Source organism: Pristiophorus japonicus, chromosome 4 (assembly GCF_044704955.1).
Source record: "Pristiophorus japonicus isolate sPriJap1 chromosome 4, sPriJap1.hap1, whole genome shotgun sequence".
NCBI lineage: Eukaryota > Metazoa > Chordata > Chondrichthyes > Pristiophoridae > Pristiophorus > Pristiophorus japonicus.
In genome coordinates this window covers 188574787-188587712 of record NC_091980.1, presented here as the reverse complement: position 1 = coordinate 188587712, position 12926 = coordinate 188574787, and the positions used below count along the sequence as shown (strand labels likewise).

The window sequence follows — 12926 nt, the reverse complement described above, 5'->3', positions numbered from 1 at the left end:
AAGGAACGATAAAGCGAAAAGGAAAGAGGGGCGTAAAGTGGAAGAGTATTGAATGGCTCGGGTCCAGAGCAGCAGCCAAAGTGCGCACGCGAATGGACAGGGGAAAACTCAGGTAACATCGGCCTGTTTAAATGTAATAGTTAATGGGATACAATAGGAGGGAGACCAGGGTAAAGTCAGAGGTGCCATGGAAGGACAAAGCCGACATGAGCAGGATGGGGCCAACACGGAGCATTGACGAACCGCTGTCCAAAGCAGGCGAGTTACATCCAGAAGCTATTTGGTGTCTAGAGAGTTCAAGGCTGTGCTGTACAAAGGAGAGTCTGTAGCAGTGCAGTAAGATGATGACAATGTTGACACGTTTGTGGATTGCTGTAAAACCACAGCCAATGATAAACAAAGTTGAAAACCGGTAGAAGGGGTGAACCAGCTGCGGCTAGCTCGAAGCCAGCAATGCTGAAAAACCAGCAGAACCAGTTCAGCAGACTTTAGCAGCAGAGATGGAGAAGCAACAGATAGTCTTACAGTATAATCCTGTGTAGTCCGGTGCATAAACATGGCGGTGTATGTAATCCAGTGTACTTCAAAGCAGAAACATAGTCTAGATGTCCACCGAAGTCCAGGAGATCGGAAACTAATTTGACAAAAAAAATCTGAGCAAAGACTTGAAGTGACTGGAGCAGAGCAAAGCCACAACCGATGAGTCACACAGTGTAGTCTGTAAAGCAACAAAGTCAGTCCTGTTCGCGAGTGAAGGAAATCAAGTTTCTTCAGAGATCGAGCCGTTGCAAAGCTCTGTGAGCCAAAGAAACAAAGGCTCGCCGGGGGATGGGCAGTCGACTCTACAGGCTTTGAATTTGTAGCTTGTAGCTTTAAACTTGCAGGTTGAACTTGTAGCTCGGAATGGAATGCCTTCACTATCAGAGGCAGGGTAACATAAGGGGTGGAGGAAAGGAGAAGAAGGGAAAAGGATGGCCATGGATGACCACGGATATAATTGGCAGGTCAGAAGGGAGCTTCCACCCCAGGAGCCATCTTGAATCCAAAATGGATCCAGTGAAATCTTTGTAGCAGGAACCTTGGCATCAGTAAGAGTCTCCTGGGATGGAAGTGTTTCTTGACCTCTCTGAGCGTGGCCCTGAAATGGGCCTGCGTTAGGCAGGTGCTCTGTCACAAAGGTGGGGCGTTGCCCACTTTCTGATCCCAGTGAAGACATTAGAGGAGAGCGGCAGAATGGCGCGCATGTGCTGTCATCGGGAGAAATACGCTTGCCCCTGCTCTTCGACTCCATGTCACTGTGCCTCACTGATCTATGGGTGAGCAGACCCCGTGGCACCAGTGATATTATTAAACTCCCTATCAATAACTCTCCCCATTTAATCAGCAATCCTGTTCAAGGATAAAATTACATTGCAACCCAAGGACAATTTGGCAGCAATCCTGAGCATTCAGAAGAGATGCCAAGAATGTCTTCATGGAAAGTGCACTTGGAAAATGTTTTATTGTTTGTTTTGAAAACACAAAATACGACGACCAAAGCCATGTTGAGAAGAAGTTGTAATGTGACTTTACATTTGCAGACATTGTGCTGAAAGTGATGGGCGCAGCTCGACTGGCCCTTCTCGTCACGCAAATGAAAAAAAATGGTTTGTTGGACACCCCTTCATGAAGAAAATGCTCCTTTGTAGCTGGAGTATAACCCACATTTTGTTGTGGAGCACGACATCTGAATGCCTAAAAACACCTGTGTCTCGTAAAGGCAAGGGTGATAAATAGAGTGATGGAGAAAATAGGGAGCTATTGATTGTGGATTAATATGCAGATCCTGCAATTAGAAATTTTCCAAGTATGGCTATTTTAATTTTAATACTTTAATCTTTTTTGAAATGATTTTCTCAGGGATACAGCGGGGCAGGAACGATACCAGACTATCACAAAGCAGTATTACAGACGCGCCCAGGTGAGCTCCAGTATATTACACCCTGCATTTCTGGGAAGGAGCATAAAATAGAGAGATGTTAAAATTGAGTTTAAAACTAATTGAAATTTAAAGCAAACAAGCTTTCTCTGATGGTTTAGTGGGTAAATACTTTTGACCAAGTTCAGATATTCGTTACAAGTTGTTTTCATTTGTGTTTATATTTTCATCTTTATTCATATGTAGTATCACACTGACCATACAAACCTTAAGGCCTAGGCTTGGTCCTTGCTGATTTTAACCATGGCTGCAGTTGAAGGTGATACCGTTAGCCCTAATGCTTGTGACTAGGGAAAGGAAAATTAAGCTGGAATGCCTGCTTTTTGTCACAGCCCAGTGGCTCCACCTGATGATACCGCTGTCAAGTGACAATATCAGACTTGACGATGATATTCTCCACAGCCAAATAATATGCCAACACTCAGAGGTCCATTTTAAACCCCCTCCCCTAGCGAGAATGAAGCGTGGGAGTGGTTATTAGACTGAGTCTACTTATTTGCCTGCGGCCATACCATTCCCATTGGTGACATCTTATTTTCACCGACTTTGAAGGCGGCTGAGGCTCCCACTGCAGCAACCCTCACACCGTGCCCCTCCCCCCCTTTAAAACCAAGGCCTCAGTGTCGGGACCCATGTATAAATAATGGCCTTTTGATAGTAGGTATCAGAGGGCTGCTGGTGTCCATGAACTGCACTAAGTGCCAGCATGGGATGGAAATTGGAAAAACTAACAAGGTTTCTACTGATTCATGGGTGAGTTCATTGTGTTGTGGTACTGAACCGTGCAGATGAGGAATGTGGCTGCTTTGTTCCTTCATGTGATGGAAGTTATCTGATCTCAGCCAAGGCAGAGTGAGGGAGTCAGTTAAATTAGTGAGCGGAAAAGTCAATCAGGATTCTTTATTCTGATTACTATTCAGTGATGACTGCTGCCAATATATGCACTGAGCCTTGTTGCTGTCCTTCCACTGTGGAATAGCCCATTGACACGTACGGATGAAGAATGACCACTTGAGCAAGGTACTAACTGGCTGCTGCCAGGTGGGAAACTACATAAGCAAGTTCCTCTCTGCAAAGGAGTAAAATTGGACACAGAGATATAAAAACTGAAGAAACATTCCAAGATAAATGAGGTTCCAGATATTTAAGATGCTATTGGAATTAGAAAACAAGTCCCAGTAATAATTCATTGCTGGCGCTCTTACTAGCTGATGTGTTTTGAATAAAATGCAAATAAAAATGATTGGATCTGCATATCTAACATTATTGAGTAAGCCAACTTAAATAGAGTATGGAATTTATAGCAGATGTAATAGCCCCCAGTTTATAAATTGCTGCAATAGCCTGGATTTGCATTTTTAGAGCAGTGGCTTTAAAGGCACAGGCCTCTTAACAGTTCAACATCACAAGCATGCTCTAGAACCTATATCAGGATAGCAACCCACATTGCTAAGATGCATTATGGTCATGGTAGGGTTGCGATCATAAGTGTGACTCATTTTCCACGAACTTCTGTAACAAGTTTTTGCCCTTTATTTATAGGGAATCTTTTTGGTGTATGATATCACAAGTGAACGCTCCTTTCAACATATTATGAAATGGGCCAGCGATGTCGATGAGGTAAAAGAGGAGGTGACTCTGCATAATCTTATCTTTGAATAAATATCATTCAGATTTGACCTATTACTCACAGTGTGTGGTTTTCCCTCAGTATGCACCTGAAGGTGTTCAGAAAATTCTCATCGCCAACAAAGCTGATGAGGAACAGAAAAGGCAAGTGGGTGCAGAACAAGGTCAAAAGGTAAGGGTTTTTTGAATAGTGCAATTCTTTACATAGGAGGGGTTAACATGATGGGTGATACTTTTTTTTTCTTTACAGTTTGTGATGTTCCAGGTCAGGTCAAGAACAAGTCCAATATAAGGACTAAAGTACAACTGTGACAAATCCCAACATCTCATCGGCTCAGCAAATGCTACCCAATTCCCATTGTATCAGAGTAGATGCTGCTGAACTGAGATGCTCGAGATATGTGGACTTTGTCATAGATTTTCTGCTGCGGTTTTCTTGACGCTTTGTGTTGAACCTTTGACAACCAGTCAGGAGAGTTAGGGATACAAATTGCTCCCACCCTGTTTCAATGTTTTTTTACCACAGCTGCGGTTCAGGGCGACTCTTTTGGGAAATTCTGCTCTTAGAACACAAGAGCACAAGAAATAGGAGCAGGAGTAGGCCATTTTGACCCCTCGAGCCATTTAATAAGATCATGGCTGATTTGATCATGGGATTCAGTTCCACTTCCCTGCCCACTCCCCATAACCCTTTATTCCCTTATCGCTCAAAAATCTGTCTATCTCCTCTTTAAATATATTCAATGACCCCGCCTATGCAGCTCTCTGGGGCAGAGAATTCCACAGATTTACAACTCTCTGAGAGAAGAAATTCCTCCTGATCTCAGTTTTAAATGGGCGGCCCCTTATTCTGAGACTATCCCCCCTAGTTCTAGTTTCCCCCATCAATGGAAATATCCTCTCTGCATTCAACTTGTCGATAAGATCACCTCTCATTCTTTTGAACTCCAGTGAGTATAGGCCCAGCCTACTCAACCTTTCTTCATAAGTCAACCCCCTCATCTCCGGAATCAACCTAGTGAACCTTCTCTGATCAGCCTCCAATGCAAGTATATCCTTCCTTAAATACGGAGACAAAACTGCACGCAGTACTCCAGGTGTGGCCTCACCAATACCCTGTACAGTTGTAGCAGGACTTCCCTGCTTTTATACTCTATCCCTCTTGCAATAAAGGCCAACATTCCATTTACCTTCCTGATTACTTGGTGTACCTGCATACTAACTTTTGTGCTTTATGCACAAGGACCCCCAGGTCCCGCTGTACTGAAGCACTTTGTAATTTTTCTCCATTTAAATTATAATTTGCTTTTCTATTTTTTTTTTTGCTTTCATCCGGAAGTCAGCCATAATGTAATGACTATACCTGAGGGGCAAAAACACGGCGTGACAGCAACTGAGGCAGGGGCCCTTTAAGGGAAGCCGCACCACTGCTGCAAAAGGCCTCACTGGACCACCGGGGAAAAGCTTGTTTTGGCATTGCACGATGGGCCATAGATTTTTCGAGGGGAATGTCGCCGTCGGGGGGTTAGATCGGCGGTGCGCATGGTGATGACGTGTTTAACACCGATCAGCAGCAGAGGAGTGGTATGGGAATCGGGACACTGCCAGGAAAACTCAGGAGTGCAATTGGGCTAGCAGCGGCCATTCCACCAAAAGTCAGCAGCCACTCCACTCCGCAGCATGGCCGCTGATTTGCGGTGGTAACAGGCCTCGAGGAAAGGGGCAATTTCGGCCCCTTAGTGTCCAGCTGTGGCTAGATTCAGAAATGAGTTTTTGTCTCACTGCCGTATACTTGTCACTATTTGGTTGTTTATCCCCTATTGCATTTGAAGATTGCTTTTACAGTGCAATATATTGATACTAAAGTATATCAGGATTTGACATTCTCACTGTTCAATTGATACAAGTAATTAATATTTAGTTTTTATTTTGAATTTCCTTTTTTATACGTTTTCCACTGTTTCATTTCTTCTTTTTGTAGTCTCCTAGCTTTTGTGCCATAGATTCCAGCTGTGAAGATATGCCAACCCTTGCTTGGTGACCAGTCAGTAGGGATGACATGTATGGCCTGAAGGAGAGCACTCTGCAGCTCAGTCCGCCTCACCGCCGCTTCATTTTGCTGTTACTGACCTTCTAATGGAGTTCAGCAACTCACCATTGCTGAGACGTCAGATAGCAAATGTCAGCAAAGATTTGGATTCCTAACCTGGTCTCCTTATCAATGTGTGCAGCACAGTATCATATTTCTTAGTTAAGGGTATCCAGGGATATGGAGCTATGGCAGTTAAATGGAGTTGAGGTACCGATCCCCCATGGTCTAATTGAATAGTGGAGCAGGCTCAAGGGGCTGAATGGTGTACGCCTGTTCCTAATGTTCCTATCGTGCAATGAAAGAAAGAAAGAAAGTCTGGGATTTATATAGCGCCTTTCGTGACCACCGAACATCTCAAAGTGCTTCACAGTCAATGAAGTACTTTTGGAATGTAGTCACTGTTGACCAGATCATCACAAATTAAGAATGTGCTGGATGACTCAGGAGTCAGTGAACTTACCTATCGTAGTTTGGATTCATCTTCTGCAGCAGAGCTGAACATTTTAGATACCAATTTTTTAAAAACATTTTAAACCAAATAATGGGCCCAAGTTTCCACATGATTCGCGCCTGATTTTTAGGAGCAACTGGTGGAGAACGGACTATTTTAGAAATCGCAATTCTCCACATTTTTTTTTCTGCAGTTCTAGTCAGGTAGAACAGTTCTAGTTTAGAACAGAATTTTTTCTTCAAAAGGGGGCGTGTCCGGCCACTGACGCCTGATTTGAAAGTTTCCACAGTGAAAATGTACTCCAAACTAAAGTAGAATGGAGCCAGTGAAGATTTTTGTAGAACTGAAAAAACCTGTTCTACACATTAAAAAAATCAGGTGCAGGTTACAAATTAGGCGTCCAGAACGAGGTGGGGGGGAGGGGGGGGGGGGGAAACTCATTAAATTCGACAATAAATCCTTATTTATACTTCTACAAATATTATACAAATAAATCCAATCTGAATAAACATTTATAAGCCAAGAAAAGATTAAATAAACCATCTTCCTACCTGTGTGAAAGTGCTTCAGGCAGGGAGAATTCTGCAGCCGTTCGTGCCGCTGAGCGGGAGGGGAGGGGAGGGGAGGGGGGGGGGGAGAAAGCCGTTCGTGTCGCTGAGCGGGAGGGAGGGGGAGAGAGAGAGAGAGAGAGAGGGAGGGAGGGAGAGAGAGAGAGGGGGAGGGAGGGAGAGAGAGGGAGGGGGAGGGAGAGGGGGGGGGAGCGGGTGTCGGGTCGGGTCTGGTCGGCGGGGGGGGGGGAGCGGGTGTCGGGTCGGGTCTGGTCGGCGGGGGGGGGGGAGCGGGTGTCGGGTCGGGTCTGGTCGGCGGGGGGGGGAGCGGGTGTCGGGTCTGGGCGGGGGGGGGGGGGGGAGGGGGGGAGCAGGAGCTGGCCATGGGAGGAGCCTTATTCACGCAGCCCCAGTGAGGCCATTCAGCCAGGGCTAGGGGCTGCGTGCTTCGGGCCCCTCCCACACAGTTCGGCGCCTGGAGCTACTGCACTTGCGTGCCGACTGTAGCGTGCATGTGCAGAGGTCCCGGCACTGTTTTCAGCGCAGGGACCTGGCTCCGCCCCCCCACAGCTCGTGCTGGCTGCGCCGAGGGCCAGAGGACCTGCAGGTAGGTGGAGAATACCGAGAATTTTTTTAGGCGCCCAGCTCGGAGGGGCGCCCGTTTCTTTTCTTGTGGAAACTTGGGCCCATTATATTGTTAACTACTATCTAATTGAGCACAGAAAATTGTATAGCATTATGGTATCTTTAACTAGCACAATGTGAGTTAGTCAATGTCTGACGATTCTTCCCAACCAATTAGCTTCCAAATATTCAAATCAGTGAGTATAAAGTGCATTATCTTCTGTTGTTTCTTTTAATAGGAGTATACTGGATATGCTTAATATTGTATTCATTGTTTGGTCTATTGTTACATTTTCTTTCAACATTTCCTTCCATAGCTTGCAAAAGAATATGGAATGGACTTCTTTGAAACAAGTGCCTGCACCAATTATAACATTAAAGAGGTCAGTGAAAGCATTATATGCATAGCACCGTTAAAGTTTACAGCACAGAAGGAGGCTATTTGGCCCATTGTATCTTTGCCAGTTCTCTTCCAGAGCAATCCATAAGTAATGTCTTTGCCCTGCTTTCTCCCCATAACGCTGTAACCACTTTCCCCTTAACATATGCAATGGCATCTGCCTCAACCTGCTCCAACAATCCTCTGCATGAAGACATGTCTCCTAATCTTTCTTCTGTCTCAGTGACAGTTTTAAATTGATGACCCCCCCCCCTCAACCGATCACTGACTCCCCACTCTCTTCATCCTGTCAAAATCCTTGCTAATTTTAAAAATCTCTATTAAATATCCTCTTATCCTTCTCTTATCCAGTGAATATAGTCCAGTATCTCGAGTCTCTCCTCATAACTATTATTTACCATCCCTAGCATCATCATTGATGATGAAGTTTGAAAATCTAACTCTACAGTTTAAATATTGAATATCAAATATGAATGTATTTTATGATTTAGTGCATTAAATATACAATCCATTATTTTAATTGTCTGTAAGGCACTAACATTTATCTATCAGAAGGGGTATATATTGCAACACTGCCTATAATAGAACTATAGAAGTTTACAACATAGAAGGAGGTAATTTGGCCCAACTTGTCCATGCAATGGTCTTTGCTACACCACTGACCAGGACATGAACCGGGCTGCATATGTGGCAAGCAAGAATTCTACTATTGAACCACCAATGATAACTTATTTAAATTTAGTTAACAATTAATTTTTATGCTGACAAAATTAAACTTCATTTGAGATTTAGTGCTCATAAATAATAGCTTTTTCAAGAATAGATGCATCAGCACATAATTGTTTCTTCTCTCATTCCCTGAATACTGAAATATCATTTTGTTTAATGGTGGGGTGGGATGAAAAGTATATGTACACATCTATCTTCTTAACAAATTAAACATTGCAGTTGATTTGTTGCTTTTGTAACCTTGTGGTATTTTGATGTGTTTTTATTCCATAGTCATTTACTCGACTGACAGAATTAGTGTTACAGGCCCATAAGAAGGAGCTTGATGGGCTTCGACTATCAGCCCCTGATGAACTTGATATAGCTGATTTAGAGGAGGATGACAGGAAAACCGAAGGTTTGGATAACTCACAGAAAACCTGCTGGTGCTAGAAATGTAGCAAAAAAAAAATTCCAATTCAGCTGTCGGAGTCATGCCTCAAGAATTCAAGACCTGGTTGCCTGCTGCTACTTTGTGCCACCTTAAATATTCATTTGAATCTTGCTTCTCTCTTGAGTTGGACTAATTCTTCCAGTCGATTCCTATAGGTGTTGTATTTTTGTCCCAGCTCCGTGGTTCAGCCATTTCCTGGACCAGGCTTGTCTGCTGTGCATTTTGTACAGTTACTGTGCTGTGATTCGTGTTCAGGTCCTTGACTGATGGTTTAGTAGCCCAGTTTCCACAAGACTGCTGTTTCAGTATTTGTTTTGTATGTGAACAGCCCTTCCAGATAATGCGTGCCACTGTTGAATTTAACATCAGTTATGTATCATATCAATTTCCTGGAATTCCCCATTTATGTACTTAGTCATTAGTTTCTTCAATATGCTTTTAAAACATTTTTGGCCATGCCCACTAAAAGTGCTCTGTTTGTCATGCTGCTGCCCAATTAATAATTTTTGAACCCAACATGTCTACTTACATCCTACTCTGTTTAGAAATCCAGTTAAAGCTTGATGTTATGGCATCTGGAACAAGACACTGTTATTTGAGGGCATAGTCAAAAGGTGAATTCGTCAATTTAGATTAACCCTTTCTTATATTTTGAAAAAGCCTTTTGAAATGAACATTTATCTCCCCTGCTTATTTTAAAATCAGTAGAAGTTTAAGCTGGATAGCCTCTTGTTGACCGGCACGGACACAATGGACCGAAATGGCCTCCTTCCATGCTGTAAACTTCTATGATTCTATGAAGTTTGTTGCTGGGAGTAAATAGATGACCGATCTGCCATTCTCTCACCTATCATCAGTTTACAGTTCTTGTGAAATTACGTGATTTATTTATTTCGCATTTTAACACTTAGAATACTGAAGAATTGTAAAAAAAAAAATGAATAATTAGAACTTTCAAAGCTGAATATTCTGTGCATTAAGAGTTCCATAATTCTGACTGATTTGTGAATTCTATTTTAATATTGGCCTTACAGATTTACAAAAATTAAATCACTTTTGCAGCAGTGTGACTGATATGTGCAGTTTGGAGGATTAATCAGTGGAAATATACTTTGGTGATTTAAAGAAAAGGCGAGAAGTCCTATTTTTTCTTTGCAATTAATGACCCACTAATAAAATTGCATTCTCAGAAATTGAATGATTGGTGTCTACGCCATTTTGTTTAGCAGGCCATTAATGCTGAAGAAAACGAGACATTCTGTTTTTAATGAAAGTAGAAACTTGGAGTCCTGAGTGATATGCTACTGCAGGGGGTCAATGTTTACATTTCTTCACAACTGCAAACACCAACATTCAGTTGCTAGTCTGTATAAATTGCTTTACTCCCAGTGGTACAATGCAATGTTAATGATAAAGGTTGAATTCTGTGGTTTGTTGAGATTTGGTTGTTCGTTTAAACCTGATGTTTTGAATATTTGTGCTTTTAGGTCTTTTCCTCTTGTAATCAAAGTATGTATGAATACAACAACTTCCTGGTGTGCTTCACTCTGCCTGGAAGTCAACTGAAAGTGATATGCTGAGTTAAAGCATCTTAGTTTTCTTAATTGCTGTCTTGTGAGAAGAAATGTACATTTTGACTTGAATTAATTGTATTAGCTGCTATTGAAAACCATGATTTTATTCACAGATGTTTAAAAATAAATTTCATCAAGGGTTTCATTGCGTTGCTTATGTCGATTTACAAGAATAATTTAATTAATAGACTGTAACAGTTTTCAATCTTACTCTCAGTCTACTGAAGCATTGTGCCATCTGTCTGTGCACATGAATTGATCCCCTCAATAATTAGACATTAAATCTCCTTCATTCATTCATCACTTGAAGTCTTACTGAAAATTGTCATACTCCAAAACAATCGTGTACCACATTTATATCTGTAAGAAGAAATGTATCACAGTAATTTCCTCTAATCATTCCCTTGATTCCTTAAAACGGTTTACTAGGGATTTGCTTTGTGTTTGATCTATTGAATACTTAAACAGTGATCTGTCACTCCAGTAATTTCCTAATAATCTTTCTCTGGTCCAACACTTGGTCCATTTGATATTACGTGCATTAGACATTGTATCTGCATTTTTGTGCTGAGGCTAAGGGTTGGAACAATTTCATGTGCAAGACAATGTGACTCCTGAAAAGTTACATCTTACAGATGTAAATTAGGTACACTGATGTTTACAAATACAACGGTTTTCAGTAAGAATTCAAACAAAGAACAAATGAAAGAGATTTAATGTCTAAGTATTGAGGCATAGAGTACAAAAGCTAGGAAGTTATGCTAACTTTTATAAGACACAGGTTTGACCCCAGCTGGAGTATTGGATCCAATTCTGGGCAACACACTTTAGGAAGGACATGAAAGCATTGGAGAGGCTGCAGATTTACTAGAATGGTTCCAGGGACAAGGGATTACAGTTACGTGGATAGATTGGAAAAGCTGGGGTTGTTCTCCTTCAAGCAGAAGAGATTTGACAGGGGAATTTAAAATCATGAAGGGCTTAGATAGAGTAAATAAAGAGAAACTGTTTCCAATGGCTGAAGGGGCAATAACCAGAGGCACAGATTTAAGGTGATTAGCAAAAGAACCAGAGACGACATGAGGGAAAACTTGTTTACACAGCAAGTGGTTTGGCTTTGGAATGTACTGGCTGATAGGGTGGTGGATACAGATTCAATAGTAGCCTTCAAAAGGGAATTGGATGAATACTTGAAAGAAAAAAAATTGCAGGGATATTGGGAAAGAGCAGAGGAGTGGGACTAACTGGATTGCTCTTTGAAAGAGCCAGCGCAGACTTGATGGGCCAAATGGCCTCCTTCTATGCTGTACTAGTCTATAATTCTATGGCTGGGAACTTACGGTCCGGATGCTGGCATTCGACGTCACTCTGCCTTTGAAACTGACCGCAACTTCGGGATTTGGTGCATGCACAGACGGAAATCTTGAAGTTGCGGTCTGTCATTCACTGCTCTGACACAGGATGCGCTATGCACCCCACCTATACGGTGCCACACAAATCATAGCATCGGCTCTTCTGCAATAATTACGCTGTTAAATTCCCCACTAAAAGTTAGACCCAAAGGAATTAGGTGCAACTAGGGTTTTAACAGCGTATTGATTGCTAAACAAAGGTTATGGGCCAGAAAAATGAATTTTTATTTTGTGCAGTGTGAAATTTATCCATTTTGATAAAAAAAATTTATATTTAAGAAACTTAAGAAAATGTTTTTAAAGTCTGTTCCTCTTTATGTCAGTTTGTCTTTTCCCCATTTGAGGGCCCCAATCTTTGTTTTGCTCAAAGAAATTAGAATATTAAGAGCTTACCCTCTTCCTTTTTCGCTGTCTGTGAGAATTCTACATTTTGATTGGCTGCTTAGACAGCTTGTTGATGTCACAGCAGCTCGCACAAGGGGATTTCAAATGAAAGTCAGAAAACCCGAAGTTCTCGACATATAGATCGTGAGATCTTTGCACGAAGCTTACTTTAGGGTCAGCAGCGAATGTCTGTGCTTTGCCCTGACCTCAAATTCCGGGCCATCTTGTGAAGTTGGTACAACTCTTCTAAATACCGGCGATTTGTCAATTCAACCATGTGCCCCCTTGTTAACGGGGCACAACCTCTCGAACCTGTAAGTTAATAAACAGAAACATTTAAAGGAACCTTAATAAATCAAATTAAAATTTTGTTTCTGGTTGTGATGATGCACTCCAGTTCCTCTGGTGCTCACCAGTCACGGAAGGCCTCGCACATGCTGGTGGACACCGCGTGCTCCATCTCCAGAGACATCCTGGTGCGAACATAGCCGCGCAAGAGAGGCAGGCAGTCGGGCTGAATGACCCCCATGACCACCCGCTGCCTGGACCAGTTAATGGCCACCTTCACCAGTCCCATGAGGAGGCCTTCCACACGCCCTCCACCCCCTCCCTGCTCCTGGTGCTCAAAGATCAGAAGCGTGGGACTGAAGTACAGCCAGAAATCAAGGAGCA

General features: G+C 42.5%; 1 protein-coding gene across 1 annotated transcript in view; it reads left to right on the top strand.

Annotated features, from left to right (window-relative positions):
- rab15 (RAB15, member RAS oncogene family) overlaps nt 1-10599 on the top strand; it is a 233895-nt gene extending 223296 nt beyond the window's left edge. Inside the window, exons 3-7 of the mRNA XM_070878938.1 lie at nt 1900-1960; nt 3521-3598; nt 3690-3779; nt 7640-7705; nt 8725-10599. Of these exons, the coding sequence (XP_070735039.1) occupies nt 1900-1960; nt 3521-3598; nt 3690-3779; nt 7640-7705; nt 8725-8883 (454 nt within the window). The 3' untranslated portion in view covers nt 8884-10599. The remainder of the gene's footprint in view (nt 1-1899; nt 1961-3520; nt 3599-3689; nt 3780-7639; nt 7706-8724) is intronic.
- The last annotated feature ends 2327 nt before the right edge of the window (nt 10600-12926 follow it).